General features: G+C 43.3%; 1 protein-coding gene across 1 annotated transcript; it reads left to right on the top strand.

Moving 5' to 3' along the window:
* Window positions 1-2,737: 2,737 nt before the first annotated feature.
* pusl1 (pseudouridine synthase like 1) lies at window positions 2,738-24,360 on the top strand. Its single transcript, XM_080729023.1, has 8 exons — window positions 2,738-2,861; window positions 3,014-3,074; window positions 4,140-4,327; window positions 10,997-11,146; window positions 16,316-16,486; window positions 21,592-21,646; window positions 22,109-22,271; window positions 24,255-24,360. The coding sequence occupies exons 1-8, from the start codon at window positions 2,803-2,805 to the stop codon at window positions 24,317-24,319; spliced, it is 912 nt and encodes a 303-aa protein (XP_080585149.1). The 5' UTR covers window positions 2,738-2,802; the 3' UTR covers window positions 24,320-24,360.
* Window positions 24,361-26,600: the final 2,240 nt, after the last annotated feature.

The raw sequence follows: 26,600 nt of genomic DNA, 5'->3' as shown, positions 1-26,600 counted from the left end.
GCATTATGGGAGCACGCAAGTCCGAGAGAAAGACATGTTGCACGAGAATAATATTATAATTTTTAATCACATCTATTTGTTTATTTATTTGTTCATTCGATGCCTATTAGTCCATTGCCTGACATTTGGGAGCTGAATGTCTACTTTTTTTACGGCCTTCCTTCACCAACTGGTAGCCCATCATCAAGTAGGCCTATATATATATATATATATATATATATATATATACACAGGTATATATATATATATATATATATTTATTTATTTATTTATTTTTTACGATGTTTTTGGGCCTTTTATGCCTTTATTTGATAGGATACAGTAGACTGACAGGAACTGGGGAGAGAGATGGGGAATGACATTATGCCTTTATTTGATAGGATACAGTAGACTGACAGGAAATGGGGAGAGAGATGGGGAATGACATGTGGCAAAAGTCATCTGGATTAGGAATCGAACCGGCGACGCCAGCAGGCATCATAGCCTAGTAAGTGGTATGCGCCTAGACCATCAGGCCAGCGGGCTCCCCATCATCAAGTATTTTTAATAGGCTGTTATAAGACGCCTCAGGGTGACAAAGGGCGAGGTCGGCCAATTCTTGGCCATCTGGCCAGTGATGTCGGACCAATTAGACCCCTGGTACCCATATATTATGGAGATCCATGTACTGTATATGGAGATATGCTGTGAGAGCCCAAACATGCTTACTCAGTTATTCGTTATGAAGGTCTGATCTGACATACCCTTTTATGCCAACAGGGGCTGTCTTGGCCATCTGTCTTGGCCATATATGGATTATGTTAGTGTGGTATGTGGCCGATGTTGCCTCCATATATGGGCATTCCCATATGAAGTCCTGTTAGATATGGGCTTAATATCGATGACATCAGGGAACTCCATATGGGCATAAAAGGGATTCTGTTAGTGTGACATCACAGTGAAGCCAGTAGACCTACGTGATGTCAGAGCGGCAAACCCTTTCTGTTAGAGTGGTTCCCCTGACATCACAGTATCAGAGCATGATGCCAGAGCGACAAACCCATAGAACCACAATGTCATACATACGGACAAGCTGTGACCGTTTCACATACTAAACTTGCGACCTATGGTCACAATTAAGTCCCGTAACCAGTTCATTTGCAAGAAGGTTTGTAAGTTAAAAACCTAGTATGTAGTACAGTTCAATCAATGTATATATGTTTTGTAGATTTGGAGAAGACATGTGACCGGGTCCACCGGGAGGTTCTGTGGGAGGTGTTTTGTTGTGGGAATATGAGGTGAGGGGGACTTTGTTGAGGGCCATCCAGCAGCAGGAGCGGTGCAGTCACACTGTTGTGACGAAAAGAGAGTTGTGCCACAAGGCAAACTCTCTGTCTACTGAGCAATCTTCATTCCTTCTCTCACCTATGATCATGAAGTGTGGGTCATGACCGAAATTAGTTTTCTCAGACGGGTGGCTGGCATCAGAACCGCTGCTCCTATGCATGGAAAGGAGCCAGCTTACGTGGTTCGGGGCGGGCATCTAGTATGGATGGCTCCCGAGCGTCTCCCTTGGAAGGTCCTTGATGGCACAATTGCATGTCCCACTGGGCAATATTTTGCATTAAGTGCGTTGATATCATTCGAACCAGGTGCACTGGGAGGTGACCTCGTCGCAGACCATAGACCAGATAAGGAAGTACCGTACCCCCCCCGATGGAAGTGGATAAGGTTGCTCAGGATAGGGAACCCTGGAAATCTCTGTTGGAACTGTTACCCCCGCAACCCGATTCCAGATAAGCGGTTGAAGATGTATGAGAGTTTGTCTGTCTCTATCTAAACAGCTATGTATCTATGTAAATCTATGTATCTCTATCTGTCTGTCTGTCTGTCCTATCTTAATCTATCTCAGGGTGTGTGTGTGTGTGTGTGTGTGTGTGTGTGTGTGTGTGTGTGTGTGTGTGTGTGCGTGCGTGCGTGTGTGTATGTGTGTGTGTGTGTGTGTGTGTGTGTGTGTGTGTGTGTGTGTGTGTGGCGCGCGTGTGTTGTTAAAACAAAATAAAGATATCCTAATAATAAAAAGAAAGCATACAGACACGCCCCTGCTCAAGACAATGCCGCGGTCACAAAGCGACACAAGTGTGACTGCTGGAAGACCCACTGCGGAGGAGTGTGTCCTTCCAGTGCATGTCTCCACATCATGAATAATGTAGCATATAATCTCACATTGAAGGGTTTATATACATTTCACTCATAGGATTTGCTGTCAATAATGTATTTTTCGTAGATATGAACGATCGTGAAAGAATAAAAACGATATACATGCAACTGGCAAGCAGGCAGCGTGTGGTGGTCATATGACGTTCTGTCATCCAAGATGGTACAACTGTCAAGATCGCCGACTTCAACAGCAAACACATGTGGGCTATTTGCATTAAATTATTAATATGACTTGCCAGTCTACTTACTATTCTTATTCTTATATTATGCCGTTGATGTTGTCGTCGGGCCATGGACTGGCGGCAGTGGACGTCTAGACTGGTAGACTGCTCTTTGGTGAACAGAAGTACAGGGTTTTAGACGTGTCGACTTGTGCCGTGGTGTCTTTGTTGTTGTTGTAGTCCACCGCTTGTTCGTCGCACATGTGTAGTCCAAAAAGAAACAGCTGCAACACAAACCTCAGCGCCGACAAAACTAACATCCTCTATGGACTTCTATGCATACTTTGTAGAATATACAGTGTATGCAGTTTCGCCTTTCCCCCTCCAAAATAGCTTCTTTGACAAACATGCTCAAGAAGTGTCACAGAAACCTTGAAGGACCATGCACAACTGTCCACCACGTTATCTCATCTTCTTTCAATACATTGGATCAAAATACAGGTAGCCTACAACATTACAATATGCCAAATAAAAATAATGCAGATTTGTATTAATAACGCTAACAATTATTTAAGCCTCTGCCTTTTTTGGGGGGTATTATTATTTGTTTATTACTTATTATGCTTAAGTTGCAATGCATCTCTTCTTTGCAGAGGTGTGGTGAAGACGCCTCCTCAACAGCAGGAGCTGAAAGGGGTTCAGGATTACTTGGAGGTAAACTTCATCTATCCGTGCATGTCACTCAGTGTTTATGAGGTTCAGGATCACTTCATACAATTTAGGCATTTATCAGATGCTCTTAAGTCTTAATCCAGAGCGATTTACAAGTCAAGTACATTTTATTTATATAGCACATTTAAAAAACAACAGCAGTTGACCCAAAGTGCTTTCCAGAGGCAAAAACAACAATGAGGTTGTAAGAAAACAAAACAAAGAAAATAAAAACACTTAATACAGTAAGCAAGGATGGCACAAGGTAATACATAAATATATCAGCATCAATACATCAAATGCATAGAAACAGAAAGAGTAATCACCATCTATCTATCCTTGTCACTGTTTCTCATTTCTCTAAATGTTTGGTCTCATTGATCTTCAAATTATGTCTAACAAGTTACAACAGTACACAGCAGCGCACAGCAGCCAGTAATCAATCAATCAATCAATAAACCTTTTCACAATAGTATATGCATGCAATCATTATAAGCAACCTGAAGTTTATACTTGCTTGCTTGCCTTCCTGCTTGGGGGCGGTGTACAGTGTGGTTTACCTTCACATCAATTGAACATAAATGGAAGTATATTAAAGCATTAATAGCGCCAGAGAATTGCTCTGCTAATTGGAGGATAAACTGTCACTAATGCTTCCTTATATGACTGACATTAGACATGCATTGTCCATCCAAGCCAGGGCAGCGTAAAAACTTTTGAAATCTTTTTCTTTTTACTCAAATCTTCTCATCTGGGGGGGGGGGTTCGCTGCCAAATATCAATTTAGGGGTCCTTGAAAGTTTGAGACCCGGGGTGCCTGGTGGCCTAGTGGACCAGGCGCATACCATATAGGCATTGCTATTTCGGCATCAATGCCTGTCGGCGTTGCCGGTTCGATTCCCGATCCGAGCGACCTTTGCCGCATGTCACTCCCTGTCTCTCCCCCATTTCCTGTCAGTCTACTGTCCTATCCAATAAAGGCAAAAAGCCCAAAAAAACAAAATCTGAAAGTTTGAGACCCACTGGCCTAGCTCACTGTGACTCTTTTAATACTGTGTCTCCTTGCAGGATGCAGTGAGGAAGCTGAAGCCTGTCACTCCGGCGCGTGTCTACATCTCCAGCAGGACAGACGCCGGTGTCCATGCCCTGTCCAACTCGGCACACATTGACCTCCAGCGCAGGGACGACAAGCCCCCGTTCACAGAGGACGTCCTGGTGCAGGCCCTCAACTTCAACCTGAGGCCAGAGGAGATCAGGTGAGTCACTCCCTTTCAGCTCAGATTACGGCGGTCGACTGTTCATGATTATTACATAATCGCCCAATCGCAATTATTTGAGATAACCAAAAAATTATTTTTGCATAGTCGTCACAATCGATGTTCATACATACTCCCTTTGAATATTCTGTGTGTAAGTGTGCGTGTGACTGAGTGAGTGAGTGGGTGGGTGTGTGTGTGTGCGCTCGCACTGATGTCATGGTGCAGCTGAAAGGTGTCACTTCACGTTGGGCTAAGCAGAGAATCCAGGGTGCTTCTTCTACCGCCTGGGTCCGCACCCCCCCCCGCGCCCCTAGTGGCCAAAAAGTGAAAAACTTCTGGGAACCCAGATTACCGCCTGGGTGTCACACTCAATCTACTCCCTGGGAAACATAACCTAGTTTCCACCCCCCTCCACCCCCCCACAACACACACACACACACACACACACACACACACACACACACACACACACACACACACACACACACACACACACACACACACTCCTTGCATTCTTTTTAGTACACACAAACTCACCAATAGTAAATACAGCCCATCTAGGGTTTCTTGGGTTAAATGTCGAGAAGTAGACATAGAAATCATCTGCTAGGCTGTCACGTTTGCAGACGCCACTATGAAATAATTGTACAGCTTGGCTACTGTCTCAGTAGCCTATTTATTTCATCCTTCAGATATATACAGAACACAGTAAAATACTGCATATTAATTTACTATTTGCAATTTGGCTACATTTATACACACTGAGTTACAAGGGGATAAATTAGCACAGAGGACATTACTGTGTAAGCATGTCATTTTGGTCAATCTGTATGGTAGAGGTATAGGTATGTTAATACAATACAACTTATACAATTGGGGTGGTTGTATTTTGTCTCCCTACTCTTCTATTGAGACATTAGATCGTGTCAAAGCTCATGTCTCAGTCTCACCTATAGACCCAGGATCTGACACAGATTTTGACCTGATGGTCAAGACTCAGTTTATCCCCTGAACAAGCAGGCAGACTCTTATTAGCTCAATGATAAAACAAATTCTGCTTTTGCGCACGAAACCTGGTTCAAATCCGGGGTGGAAGAAGAAAGTTAAAATTTAATTGAAGTGTAGCTTCATTTGAGGTACGTAGGGAACACATTTTATGTAACTCTTCATCATTGTTTTCGCAACTGGATTAAGTATGGATTAATGATGTACTGGGACAACAATTCATTTGTGTTAAAGTTCCTTGTTTGTTTATATTTAAACTTTATCTTTTGGCCCCAAAATGGGGCTATTGTGTTGCATTCCCCATAGGGGAATCTTGGATCACATCATAAAGTATTAGAACTGTGGTCCAAAAATAAACAAATCATCCAGGCATTTCTGTCAGCTAACTGCACTTCCGGGATGCTTCCCTACTAGCCGCGTTCATGGGAAATGTAGTAGTTGAGTTTTGTTTGACTCGTTTCTAGCGTTTATTTTGTTACTCTTTTGGTAAATTTGTACATTTCCACCCTCAGTCGATGGTAGGGGATCCCTGCTTTATCTCCCTCTTAGCTAAGGGGTCCTTGGCCTGAAAACGTTGAAGACCTCTGGTCTAAACTATGCTCCCCTCCAGAGGATGAGCCACAATAGGCCTACTTTAGTGACATTTTTCCCTAGCACCTCCTTCAGTATCGTTGCTGTCGGGCAGAAACTCTATTCCAACTTTTATTCGGAAATGAATCATCGATCATCTACTTGATCTAGGGTGACCATATTTTCAGCCACTCAAACCGTGACGCACGCAAACCCCTGTTGCCTAAAACCGGGACCCTCAAAGCAATGTGCACGTTAGACGTTACCACGCACGCGCGTGCCCATTCTCCAGTGGTCGTGCACGCGCATATACGCACCGCAGGGTTGCATACAGGCAGTGAGTGATTGACAAACAGCCTCAGCGTTGAATTCAGACACGCAATGAATTTGTTTATGTTTTCTGATTGGTTAGGTGAGCATGTTTACATGAAAAGAACATGATAATGTCTATACAACCACTGAAAAACTCTACAATTATTTTAATTCTGCCGAAAACCGGGACAATTTTGTAGTGAATGTTGAAAACCGGGACATATTAGTGTTTTAGAGATATTTGTCGGGACGCCGGGACACACAGCTTGAAAACGGGACTGTCCCGGCCAAAACGGGACTGTCCCGGCCAAAACGGGACTGTCCCGGCCAAACCGGGACGTCTGGTCACCCAAACTTGATCATACTACAGCATCACACAAACGCATCAAAAGTCGCGAAACACAAGCTGGTAGATCTGCTACTCTAGCTGCTTTTGAATCCTGGAAAGTAACAGTTTTGAACATATGATGCTTCCACCCAAAAGAGACGATATACCCCCTAAACCCTTCCTCAATTCTACCACTAATAATAATATATATTTTTTAATTTTAATATCTTGCAACAAGATGAAAATAGGATTGCAGTGTCAGTCGGTTCAAACCTGTTTGTTCTGCTTGGTTGCAAGGAGAAGCGCAGCCAGGGGAACTTTTAGTTTTTTGTACTTTAGTTCCCTGTCAACACCATGTGCTTTGTCTTGCCAGTCCATTTAACACATGCTATGTTCCTGTTTATGAATTATTTATTCAGGCTGTTCTAGTATGGCACATTTCCACTGCATGGTACGGCACCCAGTGGTGTACTGTGGATTTCTTAACTAGTGTAGCAGACGTCACCTTGCAGACATCACCTTCTGTAATGTAATTCATGAATCCATTATCCAAACGTTCTCTTTGGACTGCTTGAGAACATCTGACAGTATGCCTGGACCTACGTGTACTTAGCAGATTACCCAATGGACCATTGATATGCATCCAGCCAGGGTCATTCCTAAGCATTGTTAAAAGGGTGCGAATGGTTGTTTTTGATAGATACGCCAGGTAGATGCACTCTCAGAGGTTGTGACTCGCGCGTGCAGCTCAAACAACTGGTCAAAGTCTGTGAACTAGTGGAGCGGCGCTCCACCGTGCCCCACCTCCAGTATACCTGTACCTCTCACCCCTGGTATTACCCCCCTCAATGTTGCTGGTCCTTATAGCAGACCCTTATATAGATAATAGTCTTCTGCATAGCAGCAGTGCTAAAAGAACCATGGAGACTATCTGTTTCACTATTCAGGCCAACAAAACGTTTGTTGCTACTTACAGATTCATATCACGTTTACTGTATAATGGTTTAGTTTATGTTTCTTAACAATATCGGGGTGCTTCATTGCATTATGATATTTCCATCCCATCTGAGACATGTACGTCTGTATCTGTCTTTTCTCTCTCTCGCTCCCAGTTTTCTCCATGTTTTTTCTTCCCTAATGTGACCATGCCAATTATGTCTTTGTCATTGATGTTTTATGTGTGGCTGCAGCAGGGGTGAAAGCCCAAGCCAAATTTCCCTTGTGACAATAAAGTTTACCTTGACCTTGACCTTGAATGATGTTTTCGTGCTCCAGCAAATTGACTTGAGTCGTTGTCGCGAGTCACTCGCTGCCTGATGCGATGCATAATCTGACCCTGATCATTATTACATTTAAAAAAAAAAAAAAGAAGTGAAGGACCGCACACCGTCTCGAAGCTCCCCAAATATTTATTATAAACAGTCAGCGGAATAAAACACAACATTTCGGCCTACATTGGCCTTCTTCAGGTGTAAAACTCATTATTACATTTTACATCAATGCTGAGTCTCTCTGAAATGCCTCCATGTTGAATGTGAGTGATGTGTTGAATTTGGATGGATTCGATCTGCTATTATCACTAAATGTTTTGGTCATGGGCAAACCAAAGTTTTAATTTGTCTTTTGGGTCTTGAGCTAAAAAGGTTTTTGGAACCACTCATTTAATGCACTTTTAGTGGAGAAATTTCTGTCTGTTCATCACTCCACCTAAAAGACAGCAATACGCCAACAATTTTGCCTGAGGCTGACTACACCTAATTTTAAAACCAACAACACCACCCATGGGTGCAGGGGCGGCACGCACAGATGGGTGTGAGTACATTTGGGCGCTGGCCTGGACATGCCATGAAAATGACAGCTGCATTGGTGGTGACATGACACTTGCGCTGTGCTTTGCACCACTGGCCCGGGCCAGGGTGTACTTATATCAAACACCCTGGTCACCAGGGTGTTTGATATAAGTACACCCTGGCCCGGGCCTACACACCAGTGGTGTAAAGTAACTAAGTGCATTTACTTAAGTACTGTACAATTTTGAGGTATTTGTACTTTACTTGAGTATTTCCAAATTCCAATAATTTTACTTCTACTCCATTACATCTCAGATACAAATATTGTACTCTTACTCCACTACATTTATTTGAACACTTTAGTTACTAGTTACTTTGCAGATATAAATTATAATATTATAAAACATACATAAACCACCACGTTGTGACCTTGTAGTACTATTTTCACTTTTTTACTTTAAGTACATTTTGATGCCAACACTTTCATACTTTTACTCGAGTACATTTTGAGAATGGAGCGTTTTTTGCCAGTAGAGGATTTCTGCAAAAAAACACTCCATTCTCATTGAAATGCATTGGCGGATTCCACTCTAGGTATTTTGGTCACCGAAAATACCCATGAGCGTGGAATCCGCATTCCGCCAATGCATTTCAATGAGGATGGAGCGTTTTCATGCCAGTAAAGTATTTCTGCAAAAAATGCTCAATTCTCATTGAAATGCATTGGCGGAACGCGGATTCCACTCTCATAGGTATTTTGGTGTGTGGGCACCCTAACAGAGTACTTCCAAATTGCAGTATTGATACTTTTACTTAAGTACCTTTTCCACCACTGCTACACACCATGTCTTGTTAAAATATATATAGAATCATTGTCCTCTCTGAAGGAGAGCTATTGCATAACATAACCCATGCCAATGTGTGTGTGGCCGTGTGCATAATATGCATATCCTCTCTGATGGCTGGAAACCTCATATGTCCAAAACTGCTATTTTAACAGCGAGAGTAGCAGATCGTCAAGCTCTTGCTGATCTGGTCATTTTGATGCTTCTGTGTGACACTGTGGGTATGATAAAGTACAATAATTACAATTTAGGCAATTAGCAGATGCTAAATAGTTAATACAGAGCGATTTAAAATAACAAGCAAGGTCAACACAAGTAATACATCAAATGCATAGAAATCATTTAGCAATCTAGGATGATGGGTAAACCAAGAACAGTAGAATATCCAACTGTACATGGTATATTGAAACTATAGGCCTACACACTATAGGATGCCAGGTCAACAATGACCTGTTATCAGTCTACATAACAGGATATCTACATGACATTTTAGCCTTTGCATAAGCCTGCAAGGCCGTCGAGGCTAGGGCAAGTGCTACAGGCTAAAAGGTAGAGTGACTGGAGCCTGAAGAGGTGAGTCTTCACAGATTACAGCAGAAGATGCAGGACTCTGCAGTTCTAATTGCAATAGGGAGTTCATTTCAAAGTTTGGGAGGTCGTTAATAATAATTCATCTTATAATAAAAGAAAAAAGTTAAAAAATATGAATATGGATATAAGAGGTTTCTGCCCTCGACAGCGACGATATTCTGCAGTTCTAGAGGAAATAGCCTGTTAGCTCTGCTCCCACTGGAATCACATCAAAAGAGTCCCCAGTCTTTGCTTCTATTGTGATGCTAATCATGTTTGTGCAAGGCAAGCCCCTGGCTCTTCACTTCCCTCTGGCAGTGACATTCACAGCCCTTTTATCATTACCACAATGGATATGCTTTTGTGAGTAAAGCTGTGAGGCTGACATTTATAGGACAGTGACATTTGCTCTGGTTTGCTGCTTGTTGGCATCAAATAAACAGAGCTTTAAAACTGTTCCACTTTTTAGTTCGAGAAACATGGAAATGAAAATAGTCTTCCTCGCGGTTGGAGGGAAACTATTGTCGAAATGTTGGTTTCCTGTACCTTTTTCAAGTTATTTTGGGGTCTTTTTTTGGCTTAAATGATAGATTACAGTAGACTGTCAGGAAATGGGGAGCGAGAGAAGGGGAGTGACACGCAGCAAAGGTTGTCAGGATTGTGAGTCGAACCCGCGACACATGGCTCACGTGCATCGTGGCTAAGAGTTGTGCAGCCTCATCCTTCTCAACAAGTATCGACAATTAAGCTCTAATGTTTGTACAATTGTATATCATTCATCACTGATATACTTTACATTTACTTAAAACATTTTTAAGTAAATGTATATATATTTATTTTACATCGAGGTGCGCAGATGTCCCTAGTGCCCACCTATCCTGTATCCTGAACAACAGAATTATCAGAAGCTTCTCTTTGGCAATTGCATTGGTTTCTCTTACATTTTAAATGCATTAATTTTAGTTGCTATTCTTTTTTGAAACGGCATTTGTATCAACACTGATTCATTTGTACTGTAACCGAACGCTTCTTTCTCTTCTGCTGTGTAACAGCTGATGGTGTGGTGGTGGTTGATGGGGTGGGTGGGAGAGTATCTGTTCATGAATGTATCTGTGTACTTGTATTCTGCGTATCTCTTTGTCTGCTGTTCATGTTTTTATGCAGGACCCCCTCAAAAATGTGATGCTGCATCTCATCCCTTCAATAAAAAATAAAAAAATCTGAATTTTTCTTTTCGTTCTGCCAGGATCACTCAGGCCCACCGAGTGCCAGGTGATTTCCATGCCCGCTTCAAGGCCCTGTCCAGGACCTACGTCTACAGGCTGGCTCAGGGGGTGTCCCACAACACTCTGCTGCCCCTCACCGAGCGCAGTCTGTGCTGGGGCCTCCGACACGCGTGAGTTCCTTGTAGTGAGGATTTAGTTTACTAAAAACTATGACGAAAAATGTTCATCGACTACCTTTTATAGCAGATCTACAAGTGTGACGCGCTGAGCTTCTAGATCTGCCATTTTCTGCAAGCAAGCAAAACACCATCACAGCCCTTTTGTAGACTCAATCAACTGTAGATTTAGTCTACTAAAACTTTTAGGATGACTCAATTACATTTTATTCAAAAGACTAATGACTAAAAATACATCAAAATTTTGGGAGGGTCTCCAGATGACAGTGAAGTAACAATTTAAGGACTTTTAGACCATTACTGCATCAAAAGTAATCAACAAACTATACTACCAGTAAGACTCCCTAATCGGGAGATAAGCGACCGTCACGTCGCAGCGTGATTTTATGGCAAAATGTGTAGGAGCAGTGTCCAAAAATGTGTTTGAAAAAATCGGCTTGATGGTGGCGCTATATGGGACAGATCCATGTTGATGAGATGAGTGTAGACATACTGTGTACCGATTTGCGTGATTTTAGGGCAAAATCTGTAGGAGCAGTGTCCAAAAATGTGTTTGAAAAAATCGGCCTGATGGTGGCGCTATATTGGACAGATCCATTTTGATGACATGAGTGTAGACATACTGTGTAGCGATTTGCGTGATGTTAGGACAAAATCTGTAGGAGTAGTGTCCAAAAATGTGTTTTAAAAAATCTGCCTGAAGGTGGCGCTAAATGGGACAGATCCATGTTGATGACATGAGTGTAGAGCAAGTGTGTACCGATTTGCGTGATTTTAGGGCAAAATTTGTAGGAGCAGTGTCCAAAAATGTGTTTGAAAAGTCGGCCTGATGGTGGCGCTATATGGGACAGATCCATGTAGATGACATGAGTGTAGACACATCTGTAGGAGTAGTGTCCAAAAATGTGTTTTAAAAAATTGGCCTGAAGGTGGCGCTAAATGGGACATATCCATGTTGATGAGATGAGTGTAGACATACTGTGTACCGATTTGCGTGATTTTAGGGCAAAAATTGTAGGAGCAGTGTCCAAAAATGTGTTTTGCAAGAATCGGCCTGATGGTGGCGCTAGAAGAGGGCCATGTGAGAATTGATTAGAGTGTCATTGGAGGTTGTGGTTTGGCAGGCAAGGAGCGTGTGTGCAAAATTTGGCATGGATCGGGGCAACGGTTGCGGAGATATGAGCAGGGCAAAAGTGTGACGGACGGACAGACAGCCGGTGGAGGTTTTGATTGTAAGTGCGGTCTGACGGTCGCAATAAAAACTGGTGAAACATTGGCCAAATTGTCAATTAATATAAGAAAGACAATTGCTGATCTTCAAGCTCACAACATGGATACATGCACACACAATCATGCACGCACGCAGACACAAACACACCATGCATGCACACACACACGCAGACACACACACACAGTCACACACACGCACGCACACAAGCATGCATGCACCAGCGTGCGCACACACACAAACACTCACACACGCATAATTAGCTCATATCAAACCTCACCACAGCAATAGAGCAAAAAACAACGCATGAATAATCCACAACGTCAACACAGATGCGCCACACATGAGCTGCAAATTAGGGCCACTCAAACAAAAGAGCTTATCTGAGTTGACATACAGTAGCAAATAAAAACAAACAAAGGGGTGTGTGTGTGTGTGTGTCTGTGTGTGTGTGTGTGTGTGTGTGTGTGTGTGTGTGTGTGTGTGTGTGTGTGTGTGTGTGTGTATGTGTGCGTGCATGCATGTGGGCGCTGCTTAGCAACTTAGGTGTTGTGAATGTGACGGATGATGTTATATATATTTGTATCCGTGATAGGAGGGGACATTTCAGAACGCAACATACAGTGTGTGAGTGTACTGCATGAACCAAAAGGAGATTGATTACAAGCTTGCGATATGACGCCTTGTGAGCTTGTAGATCGCCTATTTTTCAGCAAGCTACACCGTCGTATGTCGGCATACAAATCAGTCTTGAGTGTGTGCTCTCACTGCTCGTCTCCTTTCCTCACTTTTTGGGGAAACTAGGCCAAGTTGAGCTGCAGGCTTATACACACGCACGCACACGCACGCGCACACACACACACACACACACACACACACACACAGCGTAGCACAACACCCACGCATCATCATGCTACTCTCACTGTTTTTGTCGCTCCTCTCCCTCTCTCCATCTCTCTCCTCTTTCGCTCTCCTTCTCTCTCTCCCTCTCTCCTTCCCTCTCTCTCCCTCTCTCTCCCCCTTTCCCTCTCTCCGCCTCCCCCCCCTCCATCCATGTGTTCTTTCCACCTCACTTCTCTCCCTCAACAGACTCTATATCCAGACGTTATTATCTATCTATAAATGCGACAAATCTCTGTCTGTATGTAATCCGCGTATCTCGAGAACCGTTCGTCCCACCGGCTTCAGAGTCGGCACGCGCGTTCCCCGCCGCGGCGCGGAGTGCAGTGCCGGGCCTCGACCCGACGTGCGTTTTTTCCGAACCGGCGCGAAACGTTTGGAATCTCCTTATGCGGAGTTGATTGTTGACATCAGGCTGTTCCGGAGGAAATCGGCGCAAGCGCTGACTCATTGTGACATCACTTCATAAAAGGCTCTGACATCACGTACGCCGCATGAGTCAACAAAAAATGCCATGGTTACGTATTGAATGTCATCAGTATGACGTAACCGAACCACGGGTATGATGGGTATTGCCTAACAACCGGAGGGGCATCATTCCCCACGGGTGGCAAAGCAAAGAGGCTGCGTATACTGCTCAAGATGAATACAGACAGATACAGAGATATCCATATATGGGCATAAAATGGACGCTGACAAACGAAATAAAAGAAATAAATGGGGTTTGCGTTAAAGGATGGGGCATTCATTCCCTATTTACATCGTTCCCGAGTAGGCCGGTCCCCGACTAGACGATTGGCCGCCCGAAGGGAAGAGATCTCCATATATGGGCATAAAAGGGACACAGACAGACAGATACAGAGATCTCCAAATATGGGCATAAAATGGACGCAGACATACAGATATCTCCATATATGGGCATGATATATCCATATATGGGCATAAATGCACCCAGGCAAACAGATGGTCAAAACGGGTCCTATGACAACAGTTATAATGGGGTTTGCATTAAAGGGTGGGGCATTCATTCCCTATGTACATCGTTCCCGAGTAGGCCGGCACCCGACTAGAGATTCCATATACCGTATGGGCATAAAAGGGACACAGACAGACAGATACAGAGATCTCCATATATGGGCATAACATGGACGCAAACAGACAGATATCTCCATGTATAGTCATAAATGGACACAGGCAAACAGATGGTCAAAACAGGTCTTATGACAACAGGTATAATGGGGTTTGCATTAAAGGGTGGGGCATTCACTCCCAATTTACATCGTTCCCGAGTTGGCCAGGGCGCCGACAGCGGCCGAGCTTCTAGTTTCTTAAATGACTCATTGTGATCTTCCATGGCAAAAGTATATCTGGTCTTCAGTCTAAACATCTGTTTTTATTCATTATTGAATATATTTGCGTTCAACAAAATACAAACAAATATACAGACAGACCATTATACATTACACATTTTCCATATATAATCCCCATGGCATCATTATTTAGTTAGAAGATCATTCATAATCTGATATCAAATGTGTCCAGTCACAACAACATTGTGGCTCACCTGCTGAAGAGCTAAGCAGTAAGCAATGTCCACAATAGGGTTGGGATGCGGAACCATAGGAACCATGGGAACTGGATCCAACATTGGGGAACCGGGAATCGTCTCCTTCACATTTGGAACTGTTCCCTGAACCGCTTTTTTAATCACACTGTCAGAGCTGGTTATGTGGACTCCATGTCTGCTACACAATTACAATACCGGTGGTTCTCAAACCTTTTTATTTCAAGGACCACCATAACTCTGAGAGTGTACAAATGGACCCATGCGCGTCCATTTGTATAATTAAGTATAACTAAATGCAAATTAAATAAAAATGTCACTTTTCATAATTCCAATTAAGGAAATAGCAAAAATAGCAGATCTAGAAGCTCAAAGAGCTTTAGAGCCTGTAGATCAGCTATTTTTGCTACTTTAGTGTGACATAGAATGACGAAGTAGGTAAGGCATTAATTTATGGGGGAAAAGTTAAAATATGGTGATAAGAGGTTTCTGCCCGACAGTACATGCAATGTGGCCCTCTGGAGTGAAAGTGTAAATATACAGTACACCATCCATCAAAGTTGCCTACCCCTGTACTAAAGTGTCCATTGGCAGTTTTCACTTAAATAAAAAGACAAAATGTTAAAATTATTCGTAAGATGGACATTGTCGTGTTCCTTCAAAATGCATATAGGGAACTTTCTTGTGCCAGTCTTAAATTATCCACACGACACCTCTCAGCATCTCGATCTCTATCACATCATGCAGTATTGAAGAAGTGACGGTATAGCGGAGCACCCTGGAGAGCTGGCTCCAGCATGCATGGCGGAGGTTGGCATGCTTCACGCTGTCTCACGTGGCGCGACCCCTTCACAAGACGAGACCCAACCAAGCGCCTGTGATTTACATAAGTTCAATGAATAAATTACTCAGCCATGATGGCAGGAACACCGAGACCTAGTTAGCTGTGTATACCCTGAACTTTTCACTTTTTAAATACCTTTTTTATTTATTTTTAATTTTTAATGTTCACTCTTAAATTATTAATATGAAGCCACTACAGCGGATTTGCATTAGAAGTTGAATTGATCAAGGGTTTTATTGAGTAGTCCCTGTAATTATGATGCCCTTGATCGAGGGGAATTATTTTTTGTGATGCGCCGGCGCCCTTGGTTCTGGCCGTGTGTTCCGGCCGCCTCATGACGTAAAGATGATGTTAAGTTATTTCCGCCTCACCGACCAGATCAGAAACTGATCAAAAATGGTATTGATCCCCTAGAGGTCCATAGAAAATACATACATTATAAAAACATAAAAATACATAATATGACATTATACAAAATAAAATACAACTTGAGATTAACTGTGTTGTTCGCCCCAGAATAGGGACGCTAGGGTTCAATTCCAACACTAGTACACACTGATCAGGTTCCATTGAAGAAGTCTCTATACTGTCACTGGTTACAAAGCTGTTTTTCTTGTGTCGTGTCAGGGAGTTGGATGTGGGAGCCATGCGGGAGGCAGCCGCCATGCTGGTCGGGACTCACGACTTCAGCAGCTTCATGGCGATCAACTCGGACACGCCGTTTAAAGACCCAGTCAAAACCTTGGACGTGGCTCAAATGGACCCGGGGACGTCCTTCGCACACGCACACTTCCACAGGTACTCTCTCCATGTAAACATGACTGACGGACCATCACAGCTCCGCGGTTAGTCCATTCATGGCTCTTCTTTGTCACAAATAAAGACAACAAATTGATCAATATATATAGGCTGCTAGCGAAAAATGTAAAGTTACGAGAAGACATATAATAATCATTGTATTCATTTCAACCATGTAAGGCAAGCCCTATTTTATACTAACAGGTGATCTACAAGCTCACAATGCGTCACTTCTCAATTATTTGGCATGCCCAAAAAGTGGTTAAATTAACCTACTGTACTTTTACACTACTGAGGTGACAAATGTACACAGACATAACAGACAGCAGAATCACGTGATTGGCCAGTAAAGCATTTCAATAAGTCATTCATAATATTAACTAGTCCTTGCCCGTTCAAACATATGTGCTCCAAATGATGTGCAGTTTGGGTTATGGGGTGTGCACAGTATGAGGGATTGAATGTCTCAGATGTAGTGTTGGAGAACCCAGACGTATCAGAGATGTCAAGTCATCTCCAAATTTGGGCACTGTTTAGTATCAGCATGTGTCAGCATGCGTGTATATCAGACAGACATTGGACAGACAGACATTCGGACGTTTAAATTATTAGTAGGATGAAAGATGAAGTTTTGGGAAGACTACAATAATTCGTATTTATTTTTTATAAATGATTCAGAAATTCTACAACTGCCGAGGAGACGGATGTAAACACTTGGGTCTCTGCCTTTTTGCACTCACTGATGCACAACAAGTTGGTAGAAGATCTGAATCATTTATGATCACTCAACTCAACCTCCCCTTGTGTGTGTGCTGACAGAAACCTCTGATAACCCAATAGCATGTCAAGTTACCTGTGTCACTTTGTGGACTGGCTGATCTGTTTGATGTGATATTAAGGAATTCACTTCAATCATGTGAGCTACCACTGATTTCCAGTCAAATGTTTTGACATTTGGCATCTCTGTCATACTGTAGCTGCACTAAAATCAGTGTATTAAAGGGATACGGGTAGTTCACTTTCAAACATGTTTGGGGTCATTTTAACGTCTACTCATGCTTTTGTTAGCACCCCAGACAGTTTTTAAGTTGCTCGATTCAGTATTTAGATGTTTGATATAAATGTTATCCCTTCCTATACAAACCAATTCACCATTTGTCAGCCTTCTGATTGGTCCCTGAGACTCCCTGACTGGCCAACCAGAAAAAAACATTCACTTTTCGCTACCGGGGGTGGAGTTATGCAGTGGGAGAAAGTCGCTTCAGTCTTCAACGCGGTGCCGTGATGCGGAGCACGGCCGGCGCGCAGTAAGGCGCTGCGCGGTCATAGCGATTTCGATCATTATAATGAATAAGCTTCAACAACCTAGTTCACATGAACGATATCGATGTAACTAAGAGATTCGATTGGGTACATATATTTTAAATGGGCAGAATTACAATTAAAATACATTTTATGTTGACAGCCAGCCTATAATTCCACAACGTCCTACCCAAGATGCACTGCGCTTTCTCTCTCTATCTGTCCTCTGTCTGTTCCAGAGGATTAAACTAATTAAAACATGTATTTTCGGGGGAAAACCCCTGTTTTGCAATGTAACTACTGTACTTTTTTGTTCCCTTTTTAATATCAAGTAGATGTTTCTCTTTTGGTAGTTTAAATAGCAATAATGAGGCTATGAAAAATCTTCCCCCCCCCCATCCACTTCCATTATAAAAACAATCTGCCCTGGTTTTTCTGTCCCACTGGGATTAAACTAATTAAAACCTGTATTTTCGGGGGAAACCCCCTGTTTTGCAATGTAACTACTGTACCTTTGTGTTCCCTTTTTATTAATATCACCTAGATGTTTTTCTTTTGGTACTTTAAAGAGCAATAATGAGGGCTATGAAAAATATCCACTTCCATTATAAAAACAATCTGCCCTGGCTTTTTCGTCCCACTTAGTAACAGAGCAAAATGGGGCAGGATTTGACAAACAGTGGATTGTAACTTCAAACTCTATTTTAATCATGATAGATTCATCGAAAACACCCTTCGTTGGTTCTGGTGACTCATACTGCCCTCCTAATACGCGAGGAGGCCATGTTTGGCACATTCATTTACCAAAAGAAAAACACAAAGTTTGAATATGATAGGAGGTTTCTGCCCGACAGCAACGATATACATAATATAATATAAACTTGTCATGGCATAAATGTGTCTTTGGCAAAGGGGACCAGATTTAATCCTTCTCAGAGGTGATGGGTTAGAGGTCTGGCTGACTGGTGGGAGGTGGGGGGGATCAACCGGATTATATATCCATGGGGTACTGTGTGCCAAATACCACTTACATAGCTGTTAATTATTTATGAGGAACACATGGCCCACAATATGGACACGGTCACGGGTATCTAGGGCAGTGATTCTCAAACTGGTAAATGGTGCATTTATACAGTATATAGCGCCTTTATCCAAGGCACTTTACCATGGTTGTGCATTACATTCACCCATTCACACACATTCATACACCGATAGCGGAGGAAACCATGCAAGGCACCAACCTGCACATCGGGAGCAATTAGCTGTTCAGTGTCTTGCTCAAGGACACTTCGACACTAACTCTGATCGAACTGGGAACCTTCCAGTTCCCAAGCAGCCGCTCTACCTCCTCCTGAGCCACTGCTGCCCCAATATCAAACATTTTGTGAAGGAACTCCCAAATTAGTATGTATTTGGCCATGGACCCCCATCGGAAATGACTTTGTGATCCCATAAAATAAGATTTGTTTGGATTCAAAAGTTCAAAATGATTCTGATGTATTTCTTCTCGGAACATATTGTAAGTAAACCAAGAACCTGTTATCAGTCTAAAGGCCCATTTCCACTGAGCCAGATAACAGATAAAAAATATCTTTCTCCAGATATTTTTCCATTCAAAGTGGATGGTAGATACAGATAAAAAAAAATCTGCCACAGATAAAAGAAATATCTGTGGCAGATATTTTTTTATCTGTTTCTACCATCCACTTTGTCTGTTATCTGGCCCAGTGGGAATCGGCCTTAAAACAGTATCAAAAAATAAAGAATCTGTACATTGAAACTATAGAAATTATAGGATGCCAGGTCAACAAATGAACCTGGCAGGCATCAGTCTACATAACATGCTATCTAAATGACATTTTAGCCTTTGCATAAGCCTGCAAGCTCGTCAAGGCTGGGGCGAGTGATACAGGCTAAAAGGTTGAGTCTGAAGAGGGGAGTCTTCAGATTACGGCGGCAGATTGGGAATGAGTCCGCAGGGATAAATGTGTTTGAAAACACTATGAAAGAAGTGTCCGCTGCCCGGTGTTGGAGAGAACTAACCAAACCACAGCCTCTGGAAGGTTCCGGTCCCGCGGGAGGGAGGGCCTTGCTGTCGCGCTGCCACTGCCATTGTTGCCAGATATTTGAGAAATAAGCAACCAGGCCTATATGAAAACAAGCCCAAAAGAAGTGACTTCTGGACACATGCGACCACTTTAAAATCTACAAGCTCACAACACGGCACAATGATGCGACACATTGTGAGCTTGTAGATTTGCTATTTAAAAAAAATAATGAAATAAAATGTGAAATATTTGGAAGGTTTCTTGAAACATTTTAACAGCAATAAATCTGGCACGGGGCTCCCTGATGTTTTCAGATGGGGGTTAGGGTTAGGGAGCGACAAATACATAGTAATTTGGGGCTCCTTGATGACATGAATTTGTTAGCGACCACTGGTTTAAACATCAGGAAACAAGCCCAAATAAGCAACTACATTTAGAAACAAGCCCCCCTCCCTCCAAAAAAGAAAACGTGCAACTAAACCAATACAAGTAGCTTTACAGAAAAAACAAGCCCAAAGTTGCTTACACTACGCAGACATGGCAACACTGGCTGCCAGTGTATTTTACATGAGGGTCACTATTCTTGGCACCAGCCAGGGATAAAAACGAGGGGGATGCGAGCGGTGAATTATTGACGAGTTCCACCGCTGAGCTGCACTTGGGATGTGGGAGGATAGGACGGGACGGGGCGTTCCGCTGTGTGAAAACAAATTGAGTTTCCTGGTTTAGAATCCGCGAGGGAGACGAGAGAGGATTCCCCGGCCCCAGCCACCGGGAAGAACTGATGTCGTTGCCATTTAGTCCACTTGTTAAGATTGTACAAATGATGGTACATTCGTGGTACATAACATAACAGAATGGTACATTTGGATTCCCTTTGGTTACATTTGTACCCTCTCAGAGTTACAAATGGATAATTTTAGGGCTGCAACAGTTAATCAAACTCTCAAGACTTCTCGGCCTACTGCCCATGACCCACCTGATAGGCCATGGGGGTTCGGGACCCCTAGGGGTCCTCAGAGTTACTACAGGGGGTCCTCCAAATCTTTGAGTGATAGAAAGTTTTTTTTCTCCTTTTTTATATTAACCACTTGAACGCTAGTTTCCATACTCTGCGAACTTTAGCCAAAAATAGCAGATCTACAAGCTCACAACGCCTCGCACTGTGAGGCGTTGTGAGCTTGTAGAACTGCTATTTTCGGCAAGTGCTTTGGAGTAGAGGGGGAAAAGAGCAGACTAGTACAGAGTGAAAGGTCAAGTTTATTAAGTACGGTTCAAGAGGTTAAATATCTGAAAACACAAATTAACATGAATCCAAAATAAACTCGTACTCTCAAACGATGAAACTATATGGAATCTATGATACGGCTGCTTCATCTCTCTCAACTAAGGGGTCCTTGACCTGAAAACGTTGAAGACCCCTGTAATAGGCTATATGCACAGCAGCCTTATTGGCAAATAATTGGGTCCCTTCCTTCCTTGGTGTTACCAATTATTCTGATTGAGGCTCGGTTCCATTTATTGTAGCACAGTGGTTCTCAAAAGTTTTGAGATTTCAAGGACCACCATAACTCACAGTGCGTACAAATGGGAACAAACGGACCCGTACGGGACTCCGTCAGCCATCAAATTACTGGCTCAGGAATGCGACAAAAACTAAAAATATCTCCATGAATTCAAGGCTTCGTGGGGTGTGTCATTGATAAACGATAGTAATTTACATTGAGTGTTATGCATTTTGTTTTTGTCTTTCAGAGAGATTCCGTTCTGGGAGCTGACCTTTAAAAGCAAGTCCTTCCTCTATAAGCAGGTTAGTGCTGCCTCAGAACCCAAAGATTAGTTTCAGCGTGGCCATGTGATGGTGACATTATATACATGATGAGGACATATAGCACCAAAAACCTTTTAATTTTAAAATATAACCCTTTATTATACTATATTCATAATCCTTTATAAATGTCATCATTTTCAGATTTCAGTTATACCGCTTTTCATCCTGGCATCCCTGTTTTTTGGTCATTAGAGGCAAAAGGACCTTTTCAAAAATAGCAGATCTGCAATTCTAAAAAAAATGTGGTTAATTAATTGTAGATACTTTTTTAATTGATTTAGTCTGTCGGGTAGAAACCTCATTATGTCCAAAACTGTTACTTTTCAAAAATAGCAGATCCACAAGCTCACGTTTCAAGCTTTTGGGTCTGCTGATGCTTTTGTGTGACAGCAACAGCAACAATTTAACGATTTAGCATTTATGTGGTGGTGTTTCTGCTAGGTCCGGAGGATGACCGGGGCGCTGGTGGCTGTGGGACAAGGACGGCTGTCCCAGGCCCAGTTCAATGAGCTCCTGGAGGCCAGAGACTCCCATGCGTTCCCCAACACCCTGACCGCCCCTCCGTACGGCCTCTTCCTGACCAGGGTGGAGTACCACCACACAGGTGACTGGAACAAAGAAGAATGACATGTCCTCTCTCAGTCTCCGGTTTACTTCCCGTGTCTGCATGAAGTAGGCGGCCGCCTTTTTAGGAGACGGGAAGCAGGTTGGAGTCGATTATAATTACATCTAAAGATGCTTCCCCTTCATTCACATTGGGTGGATGTAGCCTTGGCCAGGAAGAGTTGATGTCTTGAAGTGTTTCAACCCTGACTGATACACCCTCCAGATGGCGGGTCGGCAATGGTGGCCAAATCACTGCCCATCTCCTCCTCCTGGCCAAGGCTAAACTCCTCTCTCCTAGTAGAGTCAAAAATGTCACCTCCGTGACCATGGAAGCAAAGGTCCGTTTCTCAATGGATTTGTCATCTAGGAGGGTTATTAAAAAAAATTGGCCGGGGTGTCTTTTTTTAAATGGCCGGGAAAATGTTTGACAGCTAGGGTAATTTTCAGTCTCATTCACTTACTAGGAAAGGAAAAAATGACTCCCAAAAAACAGTTTGACCCCTAACCCTAATTTAAAGCAGATTTTTTGGGAGTCATTTTTTCCTTTATAGTATAGCGTATAGTAAGTGAATGAGACTGAAAATGACCCTAGCTGTCAAACATTTTCCCAGCCATTTTAAAAAATACACCCCAGCCAAATTTGTTTAATAACCCTCCTAGATGACAAATCCATTGAGAAACGGACCTTTGCTCTCGTGGTCACGGAACTGAATTGTTTTACCTATCTGGGGAGGTATTGGGTGGGTCCCTCCTGAGGTCTTGAGGTGACACAGGTGCGTAGAGATCTCCAGTACTGGGGGGTTATTCCTGCCTGGAGCTCTCCTTCGTCTCACCAGCTGCTACAGCTGTGGGGTCCTGCACCTGTGACCCCTCTTGTGCACACTTGGTCCTGGCTTGATGCATTTTGGTCTTCTGTGTTTCTGTCTCTTTTAGCAGTGACCCTTTACTTCCAATGCCTCCCCAGTTGATGTTGTTTGGTTGAGCCGTCTTCTCCGCGATTAATTCCTGACCGTTACCGTTGTCTGTACTCTGTAGTCTGTATTGTCTAGTCTATTCAATCCAATGGGAGAAGTGAACGTGAACACAGCTTCTGAACCATTCTTTAGCTCCATGGTCACTGAACTAAATATTGGACCCGATCACCACAAGCCCCACACACACACACACACACACACACACACACACACACACACACACACACACACACACACACACACAGTTATAATAAGGAGACATGGCAACACTGACTAGAAGCCTTAAGACTTTAAAAAGATGCCCTTCTCCCATTTACAACCTTTTCTTCATATAGTTGGTCCTCACTAATGCTCATTATAAGATGGCAGTGGCACCATGATCTTCGTTTCCTCACGCTGTCTCGTTTGTGGGCTTCGGACAGTTCAGAATCCTGCCTACCAATGACATCAACGATGTCTTTTTTCCCCGGAAAGTTAGCAGGCTGAAATAAAAGCCCATTATAACACATTAAGATTCTTAATGTTCTTAAAAGTTCTCAAACTTATTTGTGCCAAAGAGGACCCCCAAAATGATCTGTATTTGGCCACAGACCCACATCGAAAATGTTTTGTGCCAGGGACCCCCCTCCATGTTTTCTTATTGGGTCTGTGTGCAAGGGACAACATTTGTTCACACATAGGAGATCTAGGACCTTGTAGAGCTGCTATTTTCAAATAGCTGATAAATAAAACCGGCAGAGTGTAAAACGGTTACTCATTTGGCTGGGGGTCCCTGGAACCACCTCAAGGACCCCTGAGGATCCCTGGAACCACCTCAAGGACCCCTCCCACTTTGAGAACCACTGCCTTATTCCACCTTTTCTCAACTGACTAATAATACAAAATTGTGCCAAGTTTAAATCAAACTTACCGGTATGTAAAGTTAGTTACAAAAATGAGGATATCTGTATGTATGCATCTAATGTAGTGATATACATGTACCGTATGTGTCTATTGTGTCTCCATAGACCTGCAGTTTACACCACATTCCCCAGAGGGGAGTTCATCTTCCAATGGGAACCAAGAGGACTAGCACTACCTCGGCTTGATGATCCTTTTTGACACCAAGTGCCATGTTTTCATTTTCTTGATAGCCAGTGTGCCATAATCAATTAATACATTTCATTATGGCACCACATCAAAATGTAACTGATTGTTCGTATGCTATACATAACCGTTATTTTATTTTTCGTATTTATTTTTCCTTTCACATCAGGATGTAATCATCATTAGACTGTTTTTAAATATTTCATTTGAAAATAAAAAACCTCTCGACACACTTGGTAGTGTGCCAATGTTGGCACCCGTACCTAAGGTTGCCTACCCCTGTTCTATTCTCTGAACTAGAAATTCGCGGCCGCACCGCTCATATCTAGAAATCGCGCCCTAACGGGCGCTCATATTAAAAAAAAAAAAAAAAAAAAAAGTTGATGGTCAGCAAGGAACTCATATTAACACTTTGAGTGCCAGGGCGTCATATGACGTCAGACACGCACTTGGCAATGATGCCAGAAAATAATATTGGCGTCATATGACGCCAGATGCTTTTTTTTCATATTACAGTAGTACAGTGTTGGATCTATGCGGTAACCAAGATACAGCCCTTTTGGACGATGGGACGGTCGTCATGCATGACAATTCAGTGGCGTCAGTTCAGAACAAGCTAAGGTATGGCAACATGACTGGTGTCTGGTGAAGACACCAGTCATGTTGCCATACCTTAGCAACAGGCACGATGAAAAGTACATTTTTATTATTTCCCCCTGTCAAGGTATGGCAGCTGCATACCCCTGCCATACCCAATTGACGCCCCTGCATGACATCACACGCTTATGTGACCAAATTCAAGCATGCTGATTGGCCGGTTCCCCCCAGAAACAAGGGTCTCAAAGAATTCAGTGACTTTTACCGTCCGGACACACAGCAATCAGAGGGAGAGAGAGATATATTGAGAGAATGAGCTAGAATTAGTTATAAAATCATTAGATGTAGTATTATTTAGAGAGATAGAGATAGAGAGAGAGATCGGAAGGTAGATGTTTTACCTAGGAGGAGTGGGGGAAGGGAAGGGCTAGTTTCTTTGTAGGTTGGGGCCGTCCATTTTGTAAAAAAAGAAAAAGAAAACGCCGTCCCAGTTACCGGACCGTTGCTCCGCTGATCAGAGAGCAAGTCATGGCCGCACATGGAGACCAAGCAGGCAGCCGAACCATGCCCCGTGGCCGTGGACACCAAGCCCGCAGCTGCCCAGCGCCGCCACCGACCATAATCAAAACCCGAAGCACCAGTTGGACTTTCGTTTGTTGCTGCGCGGCTGCGTTTGGGACTTGACTGAGGCGACGCGTGAGGATGAACGGTGATGCCGTTGAACGCTGATGCCGGCGATTTGAAGAGAATTCTGTGTTTTTGCTGCTGTGTCGGGGGAGCCAAGGAACGTCGCCAGCCATCCACAGTGGACGGAGGAGCTACGGCGGTGATCCGGACCGGAGGCAGGCTGTTTGGAGCAGTGTATCATCTTACGGCGCCCACCGGCTGCACCGATAGGTATGGCCCCGGAGAGCGGAGTTGCAGCGGGCGCTAATACACCCAAATGAGGCCGTGCGTGGACTTAGCCAAGGAGGACGACCCGGTCGCTGCGGTGCTCTGTCTCCCCCTGCCCTGAAGGAAGCACTGCTGAGGTGTGCTGCGATCAGCGAACCGGGTAAGCATTATAAAGCTATGCTTTTTACGTTTCAATATGTTCTATACGTCTGTCTGTCTTTCAATGTTATATGAGATCAGTGCTGTGTTCTGGGGACTCACCGGGGACTACCCTCCACACCTCGCCCGACTTGGGACACCCTCGCAGGCACGGCGCCGCCAGGCGCCGGCCTCTATACCTCCGTGATGGAGGAACAATAAAATATGAACGGCGTCTGCCCTCGTGAACCTTTCAAAGTAGCGTATTTGATAGGGATTATGTACTATAGCGTCTGCCCTGGCCAAACGAATAGTAGCTGATCGTATGCCCTCAAAAAAAGTCTAGAACACACCACTGTATGATATGCATAAAGTGTGTTCCTGTGGAAATGAGCCATGAATCTGTAGGTCTACTCTAATGCAAGCTTGTAATACATTCTTCAATCAATCAATAACCGATGTCAATAAGCCTGACCTGCTATTGTTTTTTTTCCACGTAGGGTGCATTTGGTAATATACAATTCAATTCAAAGGAGCGTTATTGGCATGAGAAAACATACGTTTACATTGCCAAAGCAAGTATCACACATACAATAAAAAAAACAGTTGAAAATATACAGTTGGAGGGGGTACAGCAT

This window comes from Nannobrachium achirus (genome assembly GCF_963921795.1).
Source record: "Nannobrachium achirus genome assembly, chromosome: 6".
Classification (NCBI taxonomy): Eukaryota; Metazoa; Chordata; class Actinopteri; order Myctophiformes; family Myctophidae; genus Nannobrachium; species Nannobrachium achirus.
The sequence above is the reverse complement of the archived record's forward strand: the minus strand, read 5'-3'. Positions and strand labels throughout refer to the sequence as shown.